Genomic DNA, 21433 nt, shown 5'->3' with positions numbered 1-21433 from the left:
CCCCCTTCTCTTTCCTATTTCCTACACCTTTCTCATGTGTATATAGAGGCCCTAGAACCACGTTCAATAGACAGAGTCCTTATTCTTTTCTTATAATCGGTGCACGGACTACCGATTGACAATTAAGCTGACTGACTGATTAGTGTACTTGAGGATGCCTGAGGTAATTGGAAAGGCATTGATCATCAGGAGGGATTAGCTCGTGCCCACTTCTGATGAGAAACTTAAATATCATGACCTTTTTGAAGTAAAAAAACCAGAAGAATGACTGTGTAAAGCGAATTGCGTTGTTAGCGCTCTTGTAGAGGTATCATATGCATATTTGGGTTAAAACGCCCTTGTATTAGGTATTTTCAGGCCCTCGTCATTGAAGTAGAAGATTGAAGTCCCTAAGCTCATGAATAGATATGTGAATGATGAATTAGAATGCAGCGTGGTTTTCAATAAGCGAAATTCCAGCCAATAAAATATTGGCAACAATTTAGATAAAACTATTATAATAGAAATATACTTACTCTAAAATAAAGATTATATACATTATTGGCATAGATTGGCAGTTTTATAATATAATTAAGCTTGTAGGGGTAAGCTATGCACAGAGCTGTGCACGAAGCTTTGCGCGGAGCTCTACTAAAGCTCTGCAAAAGCTCTGCACGAAGCTCTACCAAGCTCTATAAAAGCTCCACATAAAGCTCTACTAAAGCTCTATAAAAGCTCTGCACGAAGCTCTACTTAGAGCTCTACTTAAAGCTCTACTTGAAGCTCTACTTGAAGCTCTACTTAAAGCCCTACTAAAGCTCTGCTTAAAGCTCTATACTCTACTAATACGCAGAACTAATATACTAGGAAGACTCTATAATTGTCTATATAAACGGCTCTACAATTATTTTATTAATTAATTGCCTATACAAACGCCCGTACGGTATTTAAGTTAATATTTTTAAAGGGGCGCCAAGAGGATCTGCAAATATTACAACTCGCCAATATTGATCAATCTGATTGGCCAATATTGAAAATAAAAACCACGCTGTTAGAGTGGTTCGTTATACTTTTAGAGTCTATACAGTAGCTCTAAAGAGATGAGCCCATCAGAAACTATCCAAGATTTTCATGTAGAATCCCATCTTCCCATCCACCAACATACTCATAGCAGAGGCAGTATCATGTCTCTTAGTGTCGATCGGTAGTCCGTGCACCGATGAGTAAGTAAAGAATGAGGACTCTGTCTATTCAAACTATGAAGAAAAGAAGCTATTTATACATGAGGTAGGTGTCTGGAATAGGAAAGGTAGGGGGGGTCTGTAACTGAAACGGGGGTAGTAGTACACCCGGAATGAGAACAAGGATAGGGTAATAGGCTAAATCCAACCTGAATCGACACTTAGTGTTCTCAAGAGCCTGCGAGAGGCAATAGCTAGAGTTCCCAGGAACTACTTCTTTCTTCTCCTCGGCTCGCTTGACAGCTGCAATGTATTCATTGATTCTGGCACATTGTTTAATGGTTTTGAAGTCCGCAGGATTGCCGTTTTCATCATATCGTGACGGAGCGTCCGTGCCACGAGGAACATCGAAAACGAAGTTGGGCAAACTAGCAAAGGCTTTCCATGGAGCCGCGTAGCATCTGTCCCGGTCTATTATCAATGATGCGGTAGTTGTCGTCGATTATGATGTTTTTTCACTGAGGCTGCCATGTTGGAGAAAGAAAGGCCCGAAGCCGTAAACTGAAAGCTTATTGGCAATGCCTTTGATAGCTAATGGAAATTGCTTCCGTTCGGAGATCAAGTCTTCAACCATTTCGGGAGCTGCTGTGCGGACCGGATGTTCGGCTATTGGGTACTTGGATATGGCCGATTTCAGGCAGTCGAATAGAAGACACCTCAACCTGTTGATTTGATTAAGTTCTGATTCCGTCTAACATAGTAAAGACGCTAACGGGTTGGCTTACATGAATCTCTGCAATTTGTTTGACGAGAGCTGAACGCTGTTCTTCTGAAAGCTTCGACGGATCATTGCCTGTAGCACCAATGATATTATTCTCCTTTAGGGCCTCCATGAGCATGAAAGGTGCGTGAACTCCGCAACAATCAGTTGACTCATGCATAAATTTCAGGCACGGGAATGCTGGCATGTCCTCGGATGATCGCATTAACGGTTGCTTCTCGTTTAGTGCTCATCTTGACCTCATCCCAGTCGATTCCGGTATCGTTGGCATATGGACTCGCCAACAATTGTTTCTTGTCACCGAACTCGATGAGACGAACTAAATGATTGTAGCCCCAGCTGTATTCAGGAAGCAGAGTACATTTGGTTCCATCACGAAGATTTGAGGCATGCATCCTAGTTCACTGTTTAGAGACAGCTGGTTGCGCGGATTCGAAGCGGGTTATCCTCCGTGAGAGAGGCTGGCATGGGCCACTTGTAGCCCGAAGGAGATGTTAAATAGGACGTGAAATAAAGCTGGCAGTGGGCCAACTCACCTTTTGGTTTAAAAGGTTTTACTCTTTCCCCGGAAATTTATGGTGCGGAAGGAGGTAATTCCTACTAGGTTCCTAGTAGACAGGTAATAGGGAGCAAAAGGATAGGAATAAATTACAAATAGGATAAGGCGTTAGGATTTCTTATAGTCTTTTCTATCGTTTTCTTACTACCTAATAATTATTAGTAACTTAGTATTTTACTAAGGAGCCGTAAACTAGTACGTGTTAAGCCGCCCGGGAAGGATTCATGTATATAGAGCTATAGCGCCATAGCCTAGAGGCTGCATGCGCAGTATTGTACGTAGTATAATACAACGGATATAAAAATATAAAAAATATATAATTTATGGTGCTAAGGTCATGCGTATCCAAGGCCAGTGAATTCAGAAAATAGGACGAATTACCAAGCTCTTTAATCATGTCTACATCCTGAAGATGAATAAACGATGGGAAGTAACCCGTATGCCTAGAAGGGGGCTGTGGGAGGCTGGAGACTGAGACGTTTTAGCTCCTATTAGCCGCACCTCTCCGTTGTCCTCACTATTAGAGGCGAACCAGAATAAGATGCAAATTTCTGCTTTCCGATCTAGGAATCGCACCGCCGTCGCTTAGGCAATATAGCTGTACATACCACCCTCCTCCCTCTCCATATAATCCTTCTCAATCAGTCGATCGATGTTCCTCTTAATACCCCCGACATCCAGGGTACCTCTGTCCTTCGTAACCCTGATCGTCTCCGACACCAGCTCTGCATGCAAAATCTTCTTCCTGCTCTTCATGATGCGCACGATCGCCGCTTGAGTCTCGAAGTTCCTATCTGCTGCGACCCGTTCATGAGTTTCTTTGTTCTCTTCCTTAGTCTCCCTGAGTTGGACAGTGTTGATCTTGACACGGTATTTCGGGTCACTGAAGGAAGCGTTGAGGGAGAACTGGTCAGTGGTGTTGATATCCCGGCCTTTGGGATGTTTTGTTAGGGGCCGAAGTTTGGCGCAGGCGAGTGATTGGAGGGTGCGGGCGAGTTCGGCTGGTGCTGTAGGGAGTTGTTAGTGCCAGTTACATTCTTTCGTGACTCCTATGATAAAGTAGTGGGTGAAGAGAGTTTCAACTTACGTAACCCGGTTGCCTCCTTCAAATACTCATAACTCAACTTCTCGTCCTCTTGGAGTCCATTGAAGAGTAGTAGCACGATAGCTTGAAACGAGCTCACAACTAGCTCCTTATTTCCTTTGGGAAACTTAGCTTTAAGTTGGCAATGTGCGAGAGCGTGCTTCCAGTCCAACTTGCGGCCGGAATGTTTGTTCTTGTAGTGTGTTTCGAACTTATCAATAGCACTCTTGATGTCCACAGGGATAATGACGGGAACATCTGGGTAAGTCGGCCAAGCGGAGGCGGAGAGAATATTGACAGAAAGGTCCAAGGGTTGTCTCTCCGAGCGTTCGGAAAGAAAGGATTTATAAGATATCATTTCTTCTCGTCCTAGCTCGACATCTTTGAACATCTGTTCTAAGTTTGCTGTGAAGCCAGCGCCACACTCTGATATTTTGTCAGTCACAGTTTCAATGAGCGATTATTGAGATAAAGAAGTCTCCAAGGATGAGTAGATATGTACCTGTCTTGAGCCTAGCAAGCATACTCCTCTCTGCATCGGCGCTTGCACTCCTGCCCATGAGCAATCGCCTGGCGAGATCTTTCTTGTAGAACGCTTCGAAGACTGCCTTTCCGTGAACAAATCTGAAAAGATCAAGCACCTGGTCGAGCTGGTTGTTGACTTCAGTATCCTCATCAAACACAATATCTTCATTATCATCCTCGTCCGTTGTGGCCTGCTTTGAAGCAATAGAAGACAGTTGTGCAGGAATCGCCTTTGCGCCGCCTCGGAGTAGCATATCGACGTATTTCGCAATCATCTCACCCGGTTTCGAGTTGTCGGTGTTCCAGGTTGCGCTAGTCTTCTTCGACTTATTGATAAATGTCTCGAACGACTCTCGCAAAGCATGACCTAGCTCCTCATTGCGGTGGAATGATACCCTCCATATTGTGTCTAGCTGTTTCTTCAAGCAAAGTAGTTTAATGACCATGCTCTCTTGTTCTTTGTCGTCAAACACGACACCAGTTCCAGTGTCGTCAATCCATCTCTCGAACGCAGGACGGAGCTTGACTCCAAGGCGTCTACGTTCAAGGAGGGAATAAAGCTGCTCTAGATCTCGTACTGAGTTATCATCCAAGAGGTCGGCAACATCGTCTTGGTTGACTATGACTTGTGAGCATGGACAAATATTTGTCGAATAGGCTCAAAAACTTACTGAGCCTAGTTTCTTTCTTCTGAATTAGATGGTCTTCAAGAAGCGTGAGTAGATCCCGCCGAGTGGTTGAGTCTAAGCCAAACATATCCACACGTGCCATCTCCCCACTCATGAGCTTACGCGCACTCGCGACATAGTCCGCAAGGCTCTTTTCCAAACTCTCTTTCTCCGCCCACTCGGCAATGTACGTTTGTGAGAGTTCTAGCATGCGCGGCTCAAAGGAATTCGTATAAGTTTGCATTTCATGGAACATCTTAATGGTCTCTGAAAATGTCCGATGATCAAGGTCTTCTCCTGCTCGATCACTTGCAATTAGGTCGCAGGCGCCATCTCCGATCCTAGGCATGAGCTGTGGATCTTCGAAAATGATGTTCCTGAAGAGTCCTACTGCTATATCTTGTAAGGAGCGTGATTGTTGAAGTAGATATGATCGATCCATATAGCAGAATATCCAGTGGATGATTTTCTAGCAAACATATCGTTAGTCTTTCCTCGAATCTTGTGATATTAAAATGATGCTGTAGAAGCTTACCAGCTGGTCATTCCATGTGCCCCAAGCTGCTAGCACTGCTCGTAGCACATCTACATTCTTCGAGCTCAATCTCTCCAGTAACGGTTGCTTCAGGCCCTCGGACACGTATACCTCGCTCTTCTTCTGCAGTCTCAAACAAACCTCCTGAGCATGACCCTGCCTACAGAGATTCTCGACCCCTCTATATAACTCCTCCAGTGAAAATGTGATCTTCTCATTCTTAAAAACCACCGTCAGTGCTGCATCCAGCTTCTCCCATACTTGATTTAGATATAGTTGTGGATCTGCCTTCGCCTGTGTCCTGAAATTTTTTACGGCTAGCTTCTTCGCACCCATGTGAGGGTTGAAGTTAGGCTTATGATTTCTCATGCCATTTTTCCGCTGCGGGCTAGCTCCCGGGGAGCCCGTCAGATCAATGACATTATTATTTTGATTATTCTTGGTTGGGAAAGTATACATCTTCTCGGGAGGCAGGGGTTGAGCTGGAGCGATGGTAGTGGGAGGTAGTGGTGGATTCGAGGTGGAGGAATCCAGCCTCATACGCTTGCTTGTTGGTGACAAAACAAGGCCGTTCGCGTCTCTGACTGAAAGCTTCTGCTGTGACGCAGAGAAGAGCTCGGATATGGTCTGTTGCTTTGGAGCGATAGTACTGTCGCTAGTATTGCTTGAAAGCTGTCTGGCGTGCTTTCTCTTTCTTTCAGTGGAGATTCTGTCTTGTATGAGGCTGTCTGATGGTGAAGTCTGCATCGAAATTGGAGTCTCGTCCCTCGAGACAGTGAGTATCTCGAAGCGGACCTGCTAATATGGCGGGGTGGATATTATTGGTAGAGCTGGTATGGAATAACGCTGGCACTTCTGATGACGCGAAGATAGAGCCGCCTCGTCCGCAGTCGGAGATTTCGGCTCTACAATTCTTGGCAGCTTTTATCTGCAGCACAGTGACAGGTATATTAGACACGGTATAGTTACAGGGTGGAAGGGAGTAATATGTGGATTTATGAGTGGTCATAGTACATTGGGTAGAATACATTCTACATTCAGAGCTACGTCGTCAGATTTGGTATCTCCGAATCCATAAAACGCCCTTCCTTCCAAAATCCAACAAGAATAACGCTGATCATTAAAATAAACTCCATCCTCTACTTCGACCCTTTTCACCTGATCCAGTTTGCGTAGACCTGGACGTGTATCGCTTTTCCCTAGCCTCGAGCTGGCGCAGTGCCTCCATCTCTTTCAGGACGTGTTCCAACAATTCCTTCCGCCGTACAACATCAAGATGTCGTCTTATCTTAGGATCTTCGCGTGCAAATCGCTCGACATCTGTCTGGGACAAGCTTCGTCCAAGTCGAGAGTCAAGCTCACGGGGGAACTATGATAGTTAGCAATGGCTATTGGAAAGTTCGAGCGATTACGTTTACAGCATAGTAAAACTTGGACAGCAATTCTGCCTCAAGGAACAGGTCGGCAGTTGTCGTAAGCTTATCGGCCACTGCATCGAGGAAGACCTCAGGGCAATAGTATTTGTTCTGCTTGTTTGCACACTGTTTTGACTTGACGGCCAGTAATCGCATCTTCAGCACGTCAACACGATCTCGGAGGAAAACCGCCTCCCGCCCTAAATAGGTTTCATTGTTAGTACAGAACCTGAGTGCTGTTTGATATGCATACCTTTTCGTAGCAGGGCAGAACTGAATCCTCCTGCGCCTCCCACACCGTCGCCTTCTAGTACCACCTTGCCGCTTCTTACGCGGTCGATAAATCCCATTACGTCTCTCAACTTCTTTCGTCCTCCGATTTGGGTTTCCAAGTTCTTAGCTGCGGCTTCGCATACTCGGAGCTCGTCCTTTAAAACGTTGGTCACATTTTCTCTACCTTTCGCCCATTCATTATCTTCAAGCTCAATCCTGTATTTGTAGGGCTTGATGCAAATCTCTAATTCATCGCTAATATCGTAGGAGAGGTCTCGGAGAATCGTCGTGGACGCTTCGGTGATAGCTTTGCGAGCAAAAGGGTGAGCCGCAAATCTCGAATTTGAGGTGAGATGGTCAACATGCGCTTGTAAGGCACTTGCCACCACTGATGTAGCCAGCCGCCCAACGCCAAGTTTGGTTAAAGAGGCTTGAGAAGAATCAAGCTTAATTTGCCAGATTGGGTTCTCCATATTGGCCTTAGGAAGCTCGCTTAAAGGGTCGGTCTCGGGTAAAGACTGCGAGAGGTCTTCAAATGGCCTGTTCCAGTACCTTTGAGCTAACAAGTTGAGAACCTGCTGGTCCAATTCGTGCTTCAAGAGTTCGCGGACCTCAGCTCGCCCGAAGTGCTCAGTGAAACCTTTGAATGAATGCTTGAAAGAATCCAAGCTCTCAGCAAGATATGATTCCGCACTTAAAGGCCGATCGTTGTATTTCACTTTGAACTCGTATGTTGTTTCCGAAAGCTCTCTTGAGATAGCTTCGCTCGTAGTTTTGAGACTGGCTGCCATAGTTTGCTCTAGGACATACATCAACTTTTTGCGCAAGTTTTTCGTGCCAACATCTACATGGGACTCCGGACCAAACTCCACAGGATGAGCTGAGAAGTAGGCGTTCTCATTCTTGGCAATGGCGTTAGAGATGTTGCCATTTCCCCGGTTGAAGAGTTTGCTGGTTCCAACAGTTGGAGGAACACGGCATACGACACCGACATAGCCTAATCTTAGAGCATATTTCTTATCACTAAGAAGGCTTGCCCCTCGTTCTGGATCGACGAGATCCATTTTAGTGATAACCCCTATTGTTCGTTCGCCTCTAGGATCAACCTTTCGGGAAGCTCGAAGAGCAGTGGAATTTGCTAGGTCAACATCTGCAGCAGAGATGGCAAGAATTACATTTGGTGGTTGGATGTATTTCTCACACAATTCTGTGATCTTCTCTTTTAACTCCATTGGTTGATCCCTTCCAGTTACTTGGATGTAACCCGGAAGGTCAATGAGAGAAAGGTCTGGCACATTAGGCGAATGTATCCGGAGCTGAATTGGGTCATCAGAGACACAGTCCTTCGCTGGTACAGCGAGGTTGAGGTCGGTAAGAGTTCGTTGAATTTGGGAGAAGTCGGTGATTTTGCCTAGTCCAAGCGCGGGGAACTCTCCATATTCCGCATGAGCATTAGGCGTATTCACTAGAGTAAGCTCAATTGGCCGCCTGGTAACCATATTGGATCCCTTGGGTAAAAATTCATGTCCGACGATGGCTTCCAAGACTGAGCTTTTCCCAGACGATTGTGATCCAATGACAACGATAGAAGGTAACGTGAGAGTATCAGACTGTCCCACGGTCTGCAGCAGACTCCTGATCTCGATCATCTTTTTGGTCAGCATCATCATCTGCTCGTCTCGGGCAATTTTCTCTTCGGCCGATTGCGAGTCCTCATCATCCTTACTCTCATATCCGAAGGCAGCTGCAGCTGTAGCTCCAGCAGCAGCCATACCAGCCCCGCTTTGCTTTGGGTCACCTTGCGGACCTGAGGAGCCGCGCCCATTTCCACCTCCGGATGATTCGTCTTTTGGGAGAAGCTTCTGAAGCCATTCGCGAATCTCAAAGTCCTCTTTCGTCTTTTCCCATTCCTTCATTGTTTGTTCTAGGATGTCGGAGGCACCTCCATACAAGGTTCCGGCAACTAAGGATGCTTGATTAGTCGCACGGTTGAAAAGGTCCAAAGCATAGGTTCCGGCCTCTGTACAGTATTGTTAGTCGGACAAATTGATCTATTTAAAAATTATGTTTGAGTTTAACTGACGGCCTGCTTGATATTGAACGTATGACAACCCTGCGATCACTGCCCCTCCAGCGGCTGCCCCCAAAGAGGCAAATTTGGTAACAATCTTTGGCAGGATACGGACAAAGGAAATCGACCGCACAGCGGGGACATTGTGGAGCGCGTACGAGCCAAGAGGCCAAGGTCGCTGCTTGAGGAGTCGAAGGCCCGCATCTGATCGTAATAGACCTCCAGCACCAGTGGTTGAGTAGTGAGAAAGCTGGCGTGGTGTATTCAAAACTGCTCGCCGAGCCAGAGGCGCAAGGCGTGCAGATATGAGCCTCCCGCTCATACTTGAAGATGGATTATTCCAGTCGTCTTTTCATGGGGCGTGTCGGGTTCTGCTGTAATGTTGTGAGGGGCCGAGAAATTGTTTCCGTTGAAGTCTCGTTACTCGTTCGTCACTCTGCCGACACCTGCCATCATGGTCGACTCAGGCAACCGTAGCGATGAATTGTGGACCAGGAACCAGCGAACCGGCGAACACCTATCACATATCAGTAGGGGTTTCTTTCGTCCATCTGACACTGCGCGAATTAATTTATTTATTTGTTTATTTTCGCTATCCTGTAGCAAATTATATTGATGTAGACAAATGCAGAGGTATTAGGCTGCCCATGTCTATTAATCAATCCATTGAAATATGTGTTCTATTTGATCATTCTTTCTTAGGAATGGCGTCATCCAATCAATACCCCGTAGACTCAGTCACACCGCGTCTTCGCTCATAGTGCAGCTCATGAGACCTTAGTTTAACCAGCTTAGCACTCCACAGCATACTAAATTGTAGCATTGATCTTCCCCCCCAGCTCTTATTTTCTGGTTTACCGCTAGCTTTACACTGCGAATGTGATAATAATGTGTAGATTTTTGGTGAGAGTTGCGGACTTGCCCCCTTCATGTCTTAGCTTCTAATCCGATTGCTAGGTGTACAAAGGCAAGGACGAGATCCTCCTGTCCAAGCTGATCCTCGATCCCACCCATTCTATCCTCACCCAGTCCTATGACTCCCGTCTACGCTTGGTACAAACACCTAGTCTCCCTCAATTCTTGTACTAACACTTCCACCCCAGGACCACCGACGACCTCATAATGGCGACGGTTTCGGTGTCGGTTACTATACCTCTCCTCTCCTAGGCCCAGAGCCCTGTATCTTTACCTCCACCATTCCCGCATGGAACTGCATCAACCTCGAACGTCTCGCGTCTAAAACGACCTCGTCCCTTATCTTCGCCCATGTTCGCGCCACCACCGAGGGCAACCTCTCTGACAGCAACTGCCACCCTTTCCGTTACCGCAGCCTCATGTTCATGCACAATGGCGGGATTGGAGGCTGGAAGCACGTCAAACGCAGGCTCGCCGGCTCTCTGGGAGACGCCTGGTTCATAAACGTGCAAGGGAGTACGGACAGCGAGTGGGCATTTGCGCTGTTTCTAGATAGTATGGACCGGATGGGCCATTCGCCGGACAAGGAACCCAGTGAAGGCGGGTTTGGACATACCGTACTGCGGAAAGCGATTCTCAGGACTATTGAAAGGATCAATACCTTGATCGCCGAGATCCCTGAGGACTTGCGCACAGAGGACTTGCGCAGTCTACTGAATTTCGCTGTGACAGACGGACACAGTGTTGTCTGCACAAGGTATGTGAGCAGTTGCACGGACGAGGCGGCAAGCTTGTTCTTCTCGTCCGGCACAAGCTGGAAGGAGCAGAAGCACAGTAAAGTGTGCCAGGACGGAGAAAAGGACTACAAGATGGAGCGGCGAGACAAGGGGTCAGACATTGTCCTTGTGGCCAGCGAGCCCTTAACATTTGAGCGAGGTGAGTCAGAACCCCTTAGCACCCAGCATCTCCCCGCACAAATTTCAAAGCACCGTTTTGCTAATGATGAGCAGATAATTGGGTGACGGTCCCCACAAACTCCACCCTAACAATCTGCAAACAAACTGTCATGATCCATCCCATCATCGATAAGTTTTACAGCCCCAATCCGGCGCACTCGCGCTCTGCTCAGTTCGCACAGACTAAAGGCCAGACTATCACTGGCCCGGATAAAACTGTAATCTCGCAGCCGGTCGCGCGCGAGAACTCGGGTGCTGCTACGCCCAACTGCGGAGTGGCCAATGACAAGTTAGATGTGGCAATGTCACGATTACGGGCGGAGTGAATGTGAGATGGTGGAAGTGTAAAGCAAAAATGGACGTAGGGCGTAGCTTTTCTTCTGGGTTTCAGTTGCAGAGCAAGCGCGTTCGGTGTCTAGGCGCGTTGATGTCAGCAAAAGGGCGTTTTAGTGTTAGGCATTAGATGTATTCAATGACACTGTGTTCAGGTAAGCACGTGGAGCGAAAGCACAACGTATTCCAGGAACGCGCCAGATGAAGTAATTGACTACCTCAGAAATGAAAATTAATTGATTGTGCATTAAGATATGGAGTGCTTCAGCTCAGTTTCCCCGGGCATTCGTAATAATGTCCAGAGGTCGTTCCGTGGAACTAGCTGAATGCCTCTATTCATGCATTTGAGCCCATGTTCCCTTGGACACAACCCACTTCATCATTCACTCCAATAACAATCAATGAACTAATCATCTCCCATTCCCTTACTATCGATCTATTGACACTCGCAAATTACAGTTCTGAAGGCAAGCAACCCGTGAATTGAAGCAAAAGAAGGATGAAGGTCCCTTTCAATTCAGTCCGCCTCAGCCCAACCCAGCCTAGTCTCAAGAAAAGGAAAGAAAAATGGGGAGGGGACAACCAAAACACCTGCGCCGGGGATATGATGCTGGCGATTGGGATAGACAAAGATAAACAGAAAAGGGGGGATTACATGACGGTGTATCTTTTAATGCTTTCATAATCGGTCATGACGAAGGGGTCGACTCGTTTGTTTTGAGGGGATGTGGGTAGAGATGGATGGTTAGCTAGGGGAGGGCCGAATCGGATGGGGCGATTTTGACGTATGGGTACGAGTGTGGGTGAGCGGGGATGGTGGGGCGCATTCGTGCATCGTATGATATAGTAGGGACCGGAGACACCGCTCCTCCACTAAAGCCAAGATATTGAAGAGGTGGGCGAGCAGGAGTCGGCAGGGCTCGCAAGCCATATGCGATAGTACTAAGATTCCAATTCAACCCATCAAGAGCGTTGGAGTTCACGGCCGAGGGTATGATGCTGTTGGTTAGGCAATGGGCTTGGGTAGCGGCCGTAGGTATTTTTTCTTTGCTTGATTTTTTTGGAGGCACTCACATATCCATGGAGTCACCGCCGTTAGCAAAGTTGAAATTCTGTTGCTGCTGTTGAGCACCGAAACCGAAGTGGCCATCCTGAGCCTGCTGAGGCGCAAGCTCGGCCATGTCGCCTGCATTGTCCTCATCATCAGAGAAATATTTCTCGATGATGTTGTACGCCTTCATGTAGATCTCCTCGTTGGCGTTGTTCTGGCAATCGTGGATCTTCTCCATACCGCCAACTTCTTCAATGAAAAGCGCATATCGGTTGATTGGGTCGCCGGTCTGCTCAGAAGCTTCTTTATCCATTTCACCAACTTTGAGGATGTTCTCCAGACCATCAAGAGCAACTTGGATGATCTTGTTGTCGGGGCATGCCAAGAGATCGCAAAGCGGCTTAATGCAACCGCTCTGGACAAGGTACCGGATTTGTTCAGGCTTTTGAAGGCCACCAGAGGTTGCGTTAGAGATTGCCCAGCAAGCTTCCTTCCTCGTCTTGAAATCACCATTTTGGAGAAGGTGAACGAGAGGCGGAATTATATTGGCATCAATCACTGCTTGGATCTGTGTGGAGTTACCAGCAGTGATGTTTGAGATGGTCCAACAAGCTTCTTTACGAATACCATCTTTAGTAGAGCTCAAGAGAGAGAGAAGAGCGGGCAAAGCACCGCAGTTAATGATAATCTGTGTTTGGACATCATCGCCAGTAACGATGTTGCCGACAGATCGAAGTGCTGGGGTCTGAACGGAGGTCGAAGCGTGCATCAACAATTCTACAAGGCGACGGGGAATTCCAGCCTCAATGACCGCCTGAATCTTGTCGTTCGAGCCATCAGAGAGATACGAAATGGCCCAGCAAGCATCGATGAGCACTTCATCGTCAAGAGAGTAGACCAGCTTAGCGAGGACTGGAAGGGCTGGTTGGATCTGTTTTGTAATATTAGTCATGTATGCCAAGATTGCAGAGCATGGACGGAAGGATGGGACTAACCGTCTGCCAATCAGGTTGTGGAGTCTTTCCACGGCAGAAGTTGCTCAAAGTCCAGGTAGCATTCCTGAGCATGCTCAACTTACGGCTATCTCCAAGAAGAGCGAGGAGTGGCCGAAGGGCTCCAGCTTGAAGGACGAAATCCCGACACGTTGGGCTGTCACCGGCAATATTGCCGAGTGCCCAAACCGCTTGCTCCCTAACATCTGGCTCATGGCTGCTGAGCAGTTCAACGAAGATAGGGACCGCACCAGCCTCTATGACAACCTGTGTCTGTTGAGCAGAACCCGAGGCAATGTTTGTAAGAGCCCAAGCAGCCTCAAACTGAACCAGGGTATGAGGTGATCGCAGGAACTCCACGAATCTGCTGACGACGCCAGTCTCGATTACTCGCTCAATAGGCGGGTTGCGCTCCTTTGACAAGAGCTTTCGGAATTTTGTTGTCGCTTGAATTTGTTCGTCAATCTGGTCGGAGAAGACCCCTTTGACCATCTGGGGAAGTTCCTCATTAAGCTGCAGATAACCATTTTGTTAGCTATGAAGTTTTCTACTCTCCATTGCTACTAATATATTCTCTCCGAAGTCGGATTGGTAGTTTGTACGGATAAGGAAAGATGTGGTGGCCAGTTCTCCCGCCAACGATTAAGCAGGCAAAACAAAACCACAACCGAGAGACCCATCGCTTTTTTAAGGGAGAAGGGTATAATAGATGGAAAAGTGTAGCGTGGCGTAGCGTAACCTCATGTAGAGATATAATGAGTTAATGAAAACACGGCTGAGGTAACCTACCTGATTCTCAATATTCCCCCCTTCGTCATCACTGTCGGGAGCGGCGCCTAAGGAGGCACCGGGAGCATCTCTGCCAGCGATGCCTCGCCTCTTCGCAATGTTCTCCTCCCTCTTAGCTTTGCGGATTTCGACTTGCTGCTCCTCGCGGCGACGGCGGAGCTCTTCAGGCTTAAAAGCGCTCTTCGCCTTAAAGGTCGTGCGACGATGTTCCGGGATGTAGCGTTCGGCCATGATGCTAGCAAAGGGTAGTGAAGAATCTGAAGTAAAGTGATTAAAGACTGCAGATGGTGTCCTCTGAAACTAGCCTCTAGGTGAGGGTTGCTGTTGGAGGGGTAGAAAGTGGGAAGTCGGGTCGTGTCGTGGGGTAGGTAGAGAGGCTGCTGTGGAAAATAACTGCGGGCGGATTCGCTGCGCAGGACGCTGTTTCGAGAACTAGTGCCGGGTGACTCAGCAGCATTCACTCTTGACCTACACACCTCTAGGCAACCGAAGCAATCACTTAAGGGCCATTGCAGTTTTACTATGGCACTTTTGTTTGTCACGTTTCTCTCCGATGGAAAGAGATAATCGTTGTTAAGTCAATAGTCCTTCTGACGCACAAGCCCGCAACATCTTCTAGCGCACAATCCCAGCTGCCATGTTTACCGTGCTCCAGCACAGGTTCTTTACTGAAGGTAACTTGAACAGCTCACAATTAGAGACAAAGTATTGTGCTGAGAAACGTTGTCGGTGAAAGCCTTCCTCTGGCCTCTGCTTCAGACGCGACGCGACAGTCAATTTGGAGATCCGCTTAAGCACGCTACAATTATATCTTAAACTATAAGGCTCAACATGGACCCAAAGCTGCCTGATGGCTTCGTATCCTTACAAAAAGCTTCCAATTCGGAGGGTCAATTCCTTAATCTCATGGGGGTAGTTGTGGACTTTCTTCCCATCACCCAATCCCGCGGAACTGGTAAGCCCTCAGAGTTTTAGTATATTGTAGTATGCTAACAAGGATTAGACTATACTTGTACTTGTATCATTCATGACCCCTCGTGGGTCAACACCTCCTCTGTTGAGCCTGGACTGCGGGTGAGAATATTTCAGCCGCTTGAATCGTCACTTCCACGAATTCAGGCGGTCGGAGACGTCGTTGTTCTTCGTAACGTCAGGGTAGAATATGGTTCAATTAGAATCACCAGGCCTACTCACTAATTCATTTTCCTAGATGAAAAAAGACGCTAGATTTGGATTGATGGGACTTTCAAACCGGTCGACTGAGGCCATCGTCTTCCCGGCAGACTCTATTCCTGTTCCCGAATTGAAGGATGCAATCGCAGGTAGACGCAAGCTTCTTTCTCACACGGCTACGCCACCGGGGTGCCACCCTCCAACACTTGCAGAGCAAATGTATGCTATTGCTCTCCATGCTCTAGAATCTCCAGCCGGGGCCCCGTTATTCCCGTCGAGCCATCCGGGCGTACCAATGTCAACGCCTGGAGCAAGCCAAGCCGCTAAGGCTATTCCATTCATTAAGAACAACAAATCCGCTCTTATCAAGGACATTGGGCCTAAACAGTACGTGGATCTGGTTGGTGAAATAGTAAAATTATATCCAGGAATGGGTGAAATAGATATATATATCACCGACTACACTGAGAACAGTTTGCTATATCCCTACCAGTCTCCAGAACAGCTCTCTAAAGGAGATGGTCGTGACGGTGATGTGTACAACTACACATCCAACCAACCAAAGAAACAATGGCAAGGGCCCTTTGGCCAAATGACACTGCCTGTGAGGCTCTGGTACCCTCACTCCGACTGGGCGCGAGGCAATATCCAGGAAGGGGATTTTGTCTTCCTGAGGAATGTTCACATCAAGTACTCCCAAAACGAAAAACTGGAGGGTGCTCTTCATCAGGACCTCAAATTTCCAGATCAAGTTGATGTACGGAAACTTGCTGCTAGTGACCAACGAATTAGTAAGATAAAGAAGCGCAAAGCAGATTACGAGAGGCGATACGGCGCATCAAATGGTGGAGGCGCAAGCAACAAGCCTACGACAAGGAAAGAGAAGAGGAAAGCTCAAAAAGCCAAATTACAGAAAAAGAAGGCAAGCACTAATGAAGGATCCGAGAGCTCAATCTTCATGGCTCCTATAAAGAATCAATACAGTACGTTCCTTATCCAACGTACCGCCAAGGCCCCACTAACTTAAGCAGTTCGGTGTGCTTATCCTGAGATTCGAATTTCTTCAATATCATCCATTTTAGAAAACCCTCACCTCAATAACAAGACACCAAATGGCATCGAAACTAAATTACCGTTCGTCAATGCAAGATACCGAGCGCGTGTGCGTGTTGTCGATTTCTGGCCTCCTAGGCTCGAAGACTTTGCGCGTTCTTTGAACGACACTACGTACAACGATACCCCATGCGACACTAATGATGATGGGGACTATCTGGCAGAATCCCCGATGACTAAAGGTTGGGAATGGGTATTTTGTCTCCTTGTGGAAGACGCAACAATCCCTTCTAGTATGAAGGATCCCCATGCAAGGCTCAATTTGCTGGTCACACAGAGCGATGCAGAATTTCTGCTCAAGATGGATGCAACAGAGTGAGTCTTCCCAGATACAGCAAAATTGCATTTGCGAATGCTAATCCATGAGTCGCAGTCTTCGAGAAAATTCTCGAAGCCTTGCTGAGCTGAAGGAAAGACTCTTCATTCTCTGGGGTGACCTGGAAGAGCTCAAGTCTGCCGGCACAATGCTACCTGCCGCCAGCGATGCAGAAAAAAGGGCATCTAGTAATCCGTTTGAGTGTTGTATCCAGGAGTATGGAGTACCAATCCTTGCCGCGGACCGGAGCGGCAGCGATGGCACAAACACGAAATGGCAGCGAATGCATCGAATGTTTGGGACAACTGTAATATAGAATCCTACGACTACTAGAGTATTTCTACAATGTAATAAGACTCAAGTTTTCAGGCTCTATCGGCGTGGTTCTCGAGCCGAATATGAAATTGCGGTAGATAAATAGGTGAAGTTGTTGGATCCTTTAGACGAAATGACCTTTGCCGTGTGTAAGGTCCAGGTTTCGAGATCAAGGGTGCTACAGACAGGATGTCGGCGCTGAATTCCTACCTTTATCGTGCTTCGTGCTAGTAAAAATCTCTATTGAGTATGCTGGGGTCAATGGAGTACGACTGAACAATATCTCGGACAATGGGAAAGACTCTGAAATGGGCAACGATCACCCTTATGCAAGCTCGCAGATGCTACCAACCCTTCCATAGCTAAGGATTCGAGTTTATTTGTAAGGGCCTGGTACATATTGCACTTGTCCTAATAACATTTAGCCACGGCAAATCTTAACTTGAACCGAACGTGAGTGCCGCGGAGGTGATAGCGAGTAGCGTAAACATTATGAATTATGCGATGTGTCCGTGCGTTTTCATAACAGGCTCGCATATCAAAGCAGCTCCTTCCGTAACCTCACCCTTCATCTTGATAAGTATTGATAAGGCCCCTTGATAAGTTAACAGGATTTATTCTAGTTGATATCGTTTATATCCATTTCTGTAAACTAGCTGGATGGGTTTTCAAAAATCTTCCACCATCCGGTCCGTTTTCCCGGTGGATTCGTTCTCTCGAGACTATAAATGTCACTACGAAGAATAACCTGCAAACGTTTATACTACTGTCAGACGGACAAGTCGCTCATAAGAACTCTGTCGATTAAAGCTGGCTCTAGAAGCTCTCTATATACATAAGGAAGGGGTAGTAGACTAAGTCGGTGACCGAGTCGGTGACCGAGTCAACGGGTAGGTAAGGTGGCAAGAAACAGGGTGGTGAGTCATAAGGTGGTACCTGACGGTGACCTCGACGGTCGATCACTACAAACTGGGAATGGCTACGCTAAACCGCAGGCTTTTTATACCCCTCTCAGATCCTCTGGAGGACTTCACTACTATATTGGCATTACTTTGCATGCTTCTTGGCACATCCATGTCGTCGGACGCTCACATCTACGTCGTCAGACGCTCACACCCACATATTTTCTCTACCACAGGATTTAACAAGGCTTATCTTTGTTTGGTAAACCCGGAAGTTTGTCTCGGGGATTAGCCACTACACAGTATTATTCACCTCAAGCAAGCTTTTAAAGGCATATAGCGAATGAAGCTGCCGAATGTCTTTAGCCGGTGCGCCGGGCTACGTCCGCGGTCATAGTTCTCCTGAACCCACTGCCACACTCATAAATTCCATTTAAACACAGTTGTTGTATACACGCCCTACTCGGCTTGCGAACCCGCTTATCAGAGAGTTTTGGGGCTGCTATCTCCTAGCTGCCTTTAAGTGGCAGAATATTAGTAACTCCCTCAACGGCACTTTCTAGTGATATCCTTCTGCTTTTGGTCAAAATCTACAAATTCTCGCCATCAAATTCCAATCCTACCGCTAGCAGACCAGTTAGGTTCAAGCAGGGGAAAGAGGAGGGTTATTGCGAATGCACATATGCCCGGCGAGAGACGAGGGTTAGATGGTACAGGGAACCGCTCTAACCTTTAGGCCCCAGAAACCGGAAAGTATTTTACAGAGAATCTGTCTTACCACATACAATTCAATTCCCACCTACAAACGGTGCCTCCTTTTTTCTACGTTTTTACTATGGGCTGTTTATTCACTGCAAACCTAGACTACTCTTGGCTCAGTAATTAAAGTTCGGTCAAAAAGCTGTATGCTCTCCCTTGGACAGCGCGAGTGGGCCGCTGGAACCCAACCCTCGCGTCCACGTATGCAGGTTCCTCGTCCATTTAAGACCCAATAGGCCATCTGTCGATCGGAAGACCAAAAGATAAAAAGAATGATGACTCTGTCTCATTGCGAGAGGCCCTAGAGCCTCACTATATACACTAGATAGGTGGAAAAGACTGACGTCGACACTGACGTCGATTTGAAACTGTTACCTCATTGCCAATTGATCGACATTGCTAATAGGTAATGGAAGGGTAATAGAAATAGTATGAAGTCATAAGGTGTAGGCAACTAGAACAGGAACAGGGTAATCACTAAAATCCGACCTGGATCGACACCATCTGATGGCAGATATGCACTGCACGAAGCTCTCCGGGCCCCCGACTGTTCAGCCTGTCTTCCAGAGATCAAATCTACACTCGGCTTTGCTGTTCCGACTGATACCGGTACACGCGATATTCCGGAACATTTCTAACTCATTCCGGAACGAGTCGTCCTTGTTCTAGAATGAGTCGGTATTGCTTTGATCAGCTTCATTCCCGAAAAGATCTTATATGAAAGGGCTCTAATATCCGCGATAGAGTATAAAAAAGCTTTACTGCGTGCGCTAATAACGTATCTGACGCCTCCTTATGACGATTAGGGTTTCTATGTACGCCAAAATTAAGGTTGGTCGTGGACAAATTTTAATTGATTGCAAGGCGCCCAAGCTAAGCTAAATTAGGGTAATTAGAGAGAGCCAAGTCGCCTCACAAGTTAAGAACTCTACTACAAGATTTACCTCTACCCTTTATAAAAGCCCTTATAATTATAGGGCTGTATTAAACTAATACTAGAGGCAACTTTAAGCTTGGAATAACCGCAGGAACCTATATATATTACTTTTAGAGCACTACCTTATTCCAGAATGAGTCGATTAATCCGAATGAGGCAGAAATATGTTCCGGAATGTCGCGTGTACCGGTATCGGTCGGAACATTTGTTACTCTACATGGTTGAATGGCCAGTAGGATTGCGTGATAAGATGTTTTCGTTGCGTAATGTTTCTCATCGCTGACCGCAATTATTGACTTGTCCACTCTCAAAGCATGTATAACTGTGCCTCTCCGCTCCCTTCTTTCTTATTGTCTCTCATTGCTATTCCTCAATTCATTCTGAGCGGGTAATCAATTCAGATATCCATTGCGAACCTCCGCTTTTCGGACTTCGGATTATCACATAACTTTAGCTTGTCTGACGTGCTACAAGATACCAACAATAAGCCAAGCCAAGCAAGTTTCAAAATACTCCCGAGAGACCTGCAATTTTTCCACCTGCAGCCTACTATAAAAGGGCTTTTTTGTTGAACCCTCTATCCTTCATTTCTTTACCATCTGTTTCACAAACCAACCAGCCATGGCTCCCGGAATCGATGCTTTCCTCTTTCTTAGTGCATTTACAAGGGCCTCCAAAAACACAACGGTCAACGACCACTCTACGCTCGTTCTCAACCACACGTCCGTAACCAAGGACTTCGACAGTCTCAGATTCGAAGCAGCCGCTTCCCAACAGCTCGCTCTAGGAGATATCCCCCAAGACCCCCAACCAGAAACCCCACTCTCAACATTCCTAATCTCTTCCCCCTACAACGAGAAGTACCATCTCCTCGACCTAACCACGCTCGACCTCCCCAACCGCCTCTTCGCCAAAGCCCTGAGCGCCCTGCGCCCAATTCGCCAGGACTACGCCACAGCAGCGTACGTCGAATCGCTCAACTGGTCCAAGGTGCTCGGCAAACTGCGCGAGCTCTGCGCCGCCGCAGGCCATGAGTGGATCGCGCACTCTTTCTACGTCGTCATCTTCCGCTCAAAGCTGAAGCCCGTCATCGACGACACCCTGCTGTACGAGCTGGACTTCCACTCGCACGGCGAGGCGACTGAGAGCGGCGGCCTGCTGAAGTACTGGTTCGGGGCGCCGAACGAGGAGAGGAGGAACTTGGCGACTTGTAAGATCTAACCTGACCCTGCTATTTTTCTGTTCTCTGGTCAATTTTGGGGGGATATGCGGGGTGTGATGGTGGAAGGTTGTGCTAACGAGTTGCAGGCTTGTGGAGGAGCAAGGAGGATGCGAGGGAGGGTGGGCTGGGGCCTTGGCATAAGAAGGCTAGAGCAGCGGCTAGGGAGCTGTACGCTGAGATCACGTTCACGAGCCATCGATTCACGGTTGGGGATGGTGTGAAGGACTGGACATTTGAAGACTGGGTTGACAAGGCCGAGTGAGCGATTCGAGAGCGATTCTTTGTCACTATTGCAACCAGGAGTTTCTGCCTAGTTTCTTCCGCCTTGTTTTCAATTTCTTTTTGGCATTCGGCATCTCGGTGGGGTGGCATAGACGGGGGTTCGGCGTTCCTGTTTGCTTATGAAACTCACGAAGTTAGGAGGCACTGTCAGGAGGTTCTGCTACTTATGCGAAGGAGGCTTTGCAACTGTCCAGTGTCCATGCGCCTTACCGTTGTGTAGAACTTCCGTGATCATGTGTTAGCATTTGAGCGTTAAAGAATAGAAAAAGGTTATAGAAATCCCTAGAGCCCTTCAATGCCAGGTTCG

At 47.3% G+C, this 21433-nt stretch overlaps 6 protein-coding genes across 6 annotated transcripts; 3 read left to right on the top strand and 3 right to left on the bottom strand.

Moving 5' to 3' along the window:
• Window positions 1–2704: 2704 nt before the first annotated feature.
• K441DRAFT_648447 (Cullin-domain-containing protein) lies at window positions 2705–6192 on the bottom strand. Its single transcript, XM_067646893.1, has 5 exons — window positions 5313–6192; window positions 4781–5246; window positions 4087–4728; window positions 3588–4010; window positions 2705–3507 (listed from the first exon to the last, which is right to left on the bottom strand). Exons 1-5 carry the CDS (start codon window positions 6057–6059, stop codon window positions 3086–3088), a joined length of 2700 nt encoding a protein of 899 aa, XP_067497009.1. The 5' UTR covers window positions 6060–6192; the 3' UTR covers window positions 2705–3085.
• A 121-nt stretch (window positions 6193–6313) lies between these two features.
• On the bottom strand, window positions 6314–9481 carry K441DRAFT_670709 (uncharacterized protein). Its single transcript, XM_067650315.1, has 4 exons — window positions 9084–9481; window positions 6981–9020; window positions 6731–6927; window positions 6314–6681 (listed from the first exon to the last, which is right to left on the bottom strand). The coding sequence occupies exons 1-4, from the start codon at window positions 9391–9393 to the stop codon at window positions 6433–6435; spliced, it is 2796 nt and encodes a 931-aa protein (XP_067497008.1). The 5' UTR covers window positions 9394–9481; the 3' UTR covers window positions 6314–6432.
• Window positions 9482–9898: 417 nt separating this feature from the next.
• Window positions 9899–11268, top strand: K441DRAFT_622940 (N-terminal nucleophile aminohydrolase; the record flags this gene model as incomplete). The annotated part of the gene is made up of 4 exons (XM_067646023.1): window positions 9899–9974; window positions 10029–10124; window positions 10175–10922; window positions 10994–11268. Exons 1-4 carry the CDS (start codon window positions 9960–9962, stop codon window positions 11266–11268), a joined length of 1134 nt encoding a protein of 377 aa, XP_067497007.1. The 5' UTR covers window positions 9899–9959.
• Window positions 11269–12291: 1023 nt separating this feature from the next.
• Window positions 12292–14493, bottom strand: K441DRAFT_670707 (ARM repeat-containing protein). The gene is made up of 3 exons (XM_067650314.1): window positions 14108–14493; window positions 13322–13831; window positions 12292–13257 (listed from the first exon to the last, which is right to left on the bottom strand). The coding sequence occupies exons 1-3, from the start codon at window positions 14336–14338 to the stop codon at window positions 12346–12348; spliced, it is 1653 nt and encodes a 550-aa protein (XP_067497006.1). The 5' UTR covers window positions 14339–14493; the 3' UTR covers window positions 12292–12345.
• A 90-nt stretch (window positions 14494–14583) lies between these two features.
• On the top strand, window positions 14584–17430 carry K441DRAFT_648437 (uncharacterized protein). Its single transcript, XM_067646892.1, has 5 exons — window positions 14584–15062; window positions 15111–15262; window positions 15318–16263; window positions 16312–16708; window positions 16767–17430. Exons 1-5 carry the CDS (start codon window positions 14939–14941, stop codon window positions 17023–17025), a joined length of 1878 nt encoding a protein of 625 aa, XP_067497005.1. The 5' UTR covers window positions 14584–14938; the 3' UTR covers window positions 17026–17430.
• A 2397-nt stretch (window positions 17431–19827) lies between these two features.
• K441DRAFT_354503 (uncharacterized protein) lies at window positions 19828–21219 on the top strand. The gene is made up of 2 exons (XM_067641331.1): window positions 19828–20832; window positions 20931–21219. The coding sequence occupies exons 1-2, from the start codon at window positions 20244–20246 to the stop codon at window positions 21104–21106; spliced, it is 765 nt and encodes a 254-aa protein (XP_067497004.1). The 5' UTR covers window positions 19828–20243; the 3' UTR covers window positions 21107–21219.
• The last annotated feature ends 214 nt before the right edge of the window (window positions 21220–21433 follow it).

This window comes from Cenococcum geophilum, assembly GCF_001692895.1.
Source record: "Cenococcum geophilum 1.58 unplaced genomic scaffold K441scaffold_85, whole genome shotgun sequence".
In the NCBI taxonomy this organism is placed as follows: Eukaryota; Fungi; Ascomycota; class Dothideomycetes; order Gloniales; family Gloniaceae; genus Cenococcum; species Cenococcum geophilum.
The sequence above is the reverse complement of the archived record's forward strand: the minus strand, read 5'-3'. Positions and strand labels throughout refer to the sequence as shown.